Source organism: Venturia canescens, chromosome 3 (assembly GCF_019457755.1).
Source record: "Venturia canescens isolate UGA chromosome 3, ASM1945775v1, whole genome shotgun sequence".
NCBI classification, from domain to species: domain Eukaryota; kingdom Metazoa; phylum Arthropoda; class Insecta; order Hymenoptera; family Ichneumonidae; genus Venturia; species Venturia canescens.
Window position 1 is genome coordinate 12681856 of NC_057423.1, and position 6255 is coordinate 12688110.

The 6255-nt window shown below is 34.2% G+C and overlaps 1 protein-coding gene across 1 annotated transcript; it reads right to left on the minus strand.

Annotated features, from left to right (window-relative positions):
• Positions 1-126: 126 nt before the first annotated feature.
• Positions 127-5883, minus strand: Faf2 (Fas-associated factor 2). The gene is made up of 8 exons (XM_043414648.1): positions 5287-5883; positions 5095-5175; positions 4797-5022; positions 3999-4185; positions 3699-3872; positions 3516-3611; positions 2987-3299; positions 127-2437 (listed from the first exon to the last, which is right to left on the minus strand). Exons 1-8 carry the CDS (start codon positions 5347-5349, stop codon positions 2273-2275), a joined length of 1305 nt encoding a protein of 434 aa, XP_043270583.1. The 5' UTR covers positions 5350-5883; the 3' UTR covers positions 127-2272.
• Positions 5884-6255: the final 372 nt, after the last annotated feature.

Here is a 6255-nt window from a genome sequence, read left to right on the forward strand (position 1 = left end):
TTTTCGCACTTGATGTTGAAGAACATTATCACCAAATTTGATCAATTTCTTAATATTTTGACTTCTGTACCGAAACTCCTTAATTTCTATAAAATCTAAAGGAATCGTGAGAAATACGTGTCTGCATTCATATTCCAAATAATTAGATTTATTCGATCATTTCATTTTGGAAATGCATTAAGTTTATCGTAACATTAATTTACAAATGTTTTCGTAGTTTTTGTTGCTGTTTCTTCTGTTATTGTACACAAGAAATAAATTTATTACTACACCGAATCACATTTTCGCAAAAAACCTTTCAGTCGTAAACCATCCACCTACAATATTAATAATATATTTATTTATATTTTTTCTTCTTAAGAGGAAACAATGATTTTTTTTATGGATCGATGTGTGTTACTAGAAATAAATCAAACTCATTCACCTTTGGTAAGACTAGAAGTACCAGAGGATATTTTCATCAACCACACTTTTTATTTATTTATTTTTTTTATCGTTTTTCATTTTTCAAATTGCAAAGCTGCGATGTGCTATTTTCGTTCAGACTCTGGATGAATCCATTCGATACACGCAGTCGGCCAATAAAATAAATTCAACACTGTCTTGTGTGGTTTGTAGCTGTTAAACGATTTATAATATTGGACTGAATCACTTTTTCGGATTTACAATTCAATAAGACTTTGAAATCCATTATCTTTCTTTCAAATGATTCATTATGCGTGCGCTCACTCGGTGAAAATCGATACATAAAAATGCAATGTGCCCAAGTATTTACATAATTATCAGACGGAAAACGTGGTGAATGAAGAAAACGCAAAAAAATCCAAACGACAAGTGTTCAATTGTTGATTATTGCAACCAGCGAAGATTGGAAATATTTTTGGGTTTATAGTTATCTGAGTAGCCGAACATGAACTATAAACTACGGTAGATTTTTTAATTCTCATTATATTTTCTATGAATAATGAATGCCCGCGGGCTTATTATTTGTTTTGTTTTTAAATGCTCTAAACACGTGATCGATTGCTATTTGTGTTCTTTTGCTCTTTCTCTGACGCTCTTAATGTTACGCAGTGCTGCAACCGAAACGATGATTTTCAAACTTTTCTCATCAAGCATGGTTTTCATAGAACCCAAACGTGAAATAAATGTGCATAAAAATGTGTTTTGTCTTTTTAACAAACGGCATTCGATATTGTGTTCGCAAACGCATATGAAAATTATGACAATTTCCTCTATGAGAACTCTCATCAAAGTGTAAATTTATCAACCAATTATGCAAAATTTACCTTTGAAATTACAAATATTCAATCGCAATAGCTATTCGTACAAAAAGGATTCATTTTTTTTCTCCATCGAGATCGCCAGACTTGATTTTCTCAGTTTTTTTTCTCTTTTAATTTAACTCCATCTCTCCGTTCTCACACATCAATCGAGATGAGAACGAAACAAAGTTGCTGCGTTTTTTATTCGTGGTTGACCTTGGGACGTATGAATATATTCGTAGCAGTGAAAAATAGGCGACAATATTGTACATCGTTGAAATGGTATCAACTCGAGTAGAATTAAAACAAAAAAAGCCCCTTAATAAGCCCGCTCCGATGAAAAAGCTATGGAGTCATGGCGATCAAAGTTTTTTTCTCTCCTCTTGCTTAGTGAAACAACTGCTAGCAATTCCGGCTCACGTTTCTAGGAACCATGCTCATTCAAGAACTGTTTCTTTGTGTAATAAATAATCGTGCTTTCAGCTTTAAATCTCCTCTTGTGTTATCGTCAATGAAAAAGTTTCGAGTCAAACTTGTTGAAGGTAGAAGGTGGGACAAGACGCAGATAAATCTGCGTACCGTCGATACTTCAACAACAAAAGGTTGTTAATTTTTCTTTCTTTGCTAATGATTTTGTAACGAATACAATATTTATTGTTTTTTCTTTGAAAGAATCAGTAGTTTTCATGTCATTCCGTTTCTTCAATTATTGAGAAGCCTCGTTATTATTCAGGATGAGTTTGATCTTCTATCATTCTCATTATATTTGATATTTTAATCATCTCATGTTTTGTTAAATCAGCCCCCCAATTAAACTACGCATCACATAAAATATTAGGATGTATCAAATATATATATAGTATACGTATATATATATATATATATATATAAATTTATATATATATATGTATACATATATTATCTTTCAATAATTGTCTCCCTCAACACGTATCATCGGTCCATACGGAATGATACTTGACTTTTTACGCTCGACGTCAAAGTCAAGGTTAATCGTCTAAATCGTTTATGTGAAGAGCTTCTCTGTGTGTAAGACCGGCTTTGCACAAGCTCACTATCTCGTCAGTCGGAAATAAAACCCTCCTCGGAAAACTCGTTGTAATTTCAAAATTCGCTGGCGAATCTGGTTGACTGAAAATCCAATGATACACGTCCTGCGAACATTCACATATTTTTCATTTAAGCATACGAAAAAATTGAAAATAACCAGAACAAAGAATTTTAGTACTTGAAGCTAACTTGTAATATAGTTGAAATTAATTTTGTTTAATTAATTTTTCATTTCGCTCCAAATTCTTCTTTTGTATTTTTCATTGAAAGAAGCTTTGTTGAATTTTGTCAAATCCATTTGTCGTCCGTTCAACAGATGGATTTTTTTCAAAATTTAATGATTTTTCTTTACATGCTTGTAATTTTGTGAAAAATGAAGTAAATTAAACTTTTTTTCTGAAATCTTGGTTTTTTTGCACTTCTTGAAAGAGATATCAACCTTCTTTACATGAATTATTTTTAATTTTATTATCTTTATCACATTGAGAAAGGTTTAATCGATACTCCTGATTTTTTATTTTTTAAATATAAAAACTGATCGCAAAAACTGGCAATAATAGACAGCTCAAGAACGCTTCTGGCTAAATTGACGTTTTTCTAGGAACGGTTTAACACGTTTTTACTGCTCAGGGTGTTAAAAATGAAAAATTCACCTGGATTGTGTCGGACATAAGAAACCGTCTTTTCACTGTACGTTCGCCAAGTTTGATTTGTAGATGACACGCATTTGGGTTTGTGGGTTCAGGTTCCAATGGTACTTTTCTAATAGTCATTTCTTTCTCGATTCTGACGCGCTGGATTTCCATTTCCTGAGCGTTCAATGCTGCCTTCTCCCGTGCCTCTTGTTCCTCACGAGCACGACGTTCTTCCTCGCGTTTACGATCTTTCTCTTGATCCGCGCGCAGTGATTCCTCGTACGCTTTGTCCTGTTGTTGTCTCAGAGATTGCGTAGCATTTCGTTCGGCTCTGGAATGAACGATATCATTGGTATCAAATAAATCCATTTTAAACACAATCGAATCTATTAGCAAGAAATGAAAAGTTCAAATTAAAAAAAAAAATCGCAAAAACCGAAAAGCTAATTTAGGTGAATTAGAGTTTTGGAATATTATCAATCGTTTTTTCCTTCACTCTTGTTGCGAGAAAACTACAATAGGATAAATTTTCATTGGAAATACTTGCCGATCTTGACGAGTCTGGATCAAGCTAATTTCGTTGTTTTCTATGATTGTTTGTAATCGAGTTATAAGCTCCGAGGGTGATGGTGTTCCTTCCATTCTAAAATAAGACAAAATTGTTTCGATTTTCGCTGTACAATTGAGGTTTTATCACGTTTAGTTTATACGCCGTAAGTATCAAATTTACCGGCCAACTATCGTCATCCTATTGTCCTTGAGAACAATGACAGCCAGGAAAGGATAAGTACCGGACTTCAACGCTTCCGCGACTTTGTAGCCCTCGCCAGATTGTACATTACAAGCCCAGAAAAGGGTATGCGTATTAATATATCTCGAGACCTCAGCATTTCCCAGAGTATTTCTGGAAAAAAAAACCAAAATAAGGTTTTTTCATAATGCCACGTTATGTAGCTACTAAAAATTACATGGTTTGTTCAGGAATCGGTTGTTTCCCAATAATGAGCTTCCTTTTTTGCAAATCATTTACCTGCACCATTGTTCACTATCTGGGGCTTCGTCCTTGTGCAAATACACAAGAAGAAATCTAAGCTCTTGTTTAGCATCCGACAAAGCTTGGCTGTACGAGCCTTGGTAAAATACTGGATGACTGGTGCCATTTTTTTCCTCATACGACCTGATGAAATTTACGACATCCTCCACAGGATCCGAAGCGACTTGAAATACAAAAATATAATAATGGCAATCTTAGTTTCAAATTTTGTATATTCAATATGTGAAAAAGATTATCACGACAAAAGTAGCGTGATAAATTAATCCCAAGAAAGCTAAACTGTTTTCTTGTGAATTTTTTTTTTCTAAAAAACAAACTGCACGTTGCAATGTAATTACTTGCTGAGTTTTTAAAAGACTTCAACATTGATGATTTTACATATTCCTTATCAAGAATTTACCAATTCTACAGGTATGTCTTGGGGAGAGCAATTCAAAATTTCTCATTCGTTACAAAATGTTTTACACTTTTGTACCATTTAGTAATGTAGATAAATGAACTGGAAGTATGAAGTTTTCCTTCACCTCTTTAAGTTCAAGTCTTCAATCAGTGTAGTGAAACACTGCATATAAATACAAAAGTAAACTAAAGAAATGGGAGATATTTATTGTATTCCAACAATGCAAACCTTGAGACTAACACATTTTTTCAATTTTTCATAACTTTTCAATTCAATGTAGAATACCATTTGACAGATCCAATTTTCATAAATTCAAAAGGATTTCTATAATGGTTTTTTTAAAATTGAGAACTTGGAATCAATTGATTGCTTACCGGGTCTGACGTCTGATCTGAATACAGTGAAGACCAACTGCAAGATACTTGTAACAAAATTGTAACAGATGTTGAAAACAAAAGATAGAAATCCGCCTCCAGCACCAGGGCTTCCCGGCGGACTAAAGTAAATTCTGGAGGCCATATCGTCAACAACCGCTGGTGGTCGAGATCGAGAATCCTGGGCAAACATGGAAGGTCGTCCTTCGTACAAATTCAGCTGTTCCTAATAACATAAAAAAAAGAGGGATTGTAGCTATAAACTTCAAATCAACTTGTCATATAAAAAAAAATTTACTTGAACAGCGACTTCCAAGTTCCAGTTGTGTCTTTGTAAAACATCGCGACAAACCAAGAGATCCTCAATACGTGTCAAATCCTGTGGAATTTCACAAAATACAAATATTATAAATGAAAGAACCACTGCAATTTCCAGGGCGAGAATGAAATACATTCGTAGATACTGAACAAAGAAAAAAAAATGGTTAACCTGGAATTGAAGTATTTTTTCGGTTTGTTCACTGCTGAGTTCGCCCAGAACGTTATCTGCCATGGCCTAAAATTATTACGTCGTAGTCTGACGTGTATTTTTGTTTGGGACTTCGTTATCGAGGTTTTGAAGAGAAAAGGTGGTTTCAGAAAAGGCAGTAACAACAGAATAATATAATGATAAATTTGAACTGGAGAGCAGATGTTCACGAGGCTATCAGCTGACAGAAATGACGGACGAACGAACGTGGGACGTAACGGGATGTAAAATCATTTGGCAACGAAAGTACGTGATTTGATGGAAGTTAACCATAACATCTACGGAAAACACGAAACTATTTTGCTCTCCCCGTCGTTGTGAATCACTGCTGTTTGACGATCTAAGTGAAACACACAAATTCCTCTTTGTTTCAAAATTCGCCACGGCTTTTATTTCACTTCATCACTCCTCACTCGCGCACCTTTTACACGTTAGACTTCATTTCTTTTTCATTTTTTACTTTCATTCGTTTTTTTCATTACGCCTGCTGAATGTTTTTTTGGAAACGTATATTTCTATCTTGTTCTTTTGACGATTATATGTGCTTTATCCAGCAGCACAGCAGCAGCGTCGAGTTTAGAATTTTATTGTCGCGCCACGAGCGCGTGATTTCTCATACTATATACTTGATTCTCCGAATCTGCTCAGTCGATATATTTTCCAGGGTTGCATGTCAAAAATATAAAAAAGATGATAATATATATCAAAACTTTTATCTCTCGTTACTGAGAATTCTTGGGAAGATATGACGTTTTTTAAAAGGTGTTCGAATGTCTTATGAGCAGCAACAATATAAAAGGGATATAAGCATCGTTTCCTTTATACCTATCGATATAAATGTGATCCAGATATGAGTAATTTAATTGCGATATGAAATACGCTGCAGGTCTGACCTCGGTCACCAGTCAAAAATTTTTAATTAATACGTAG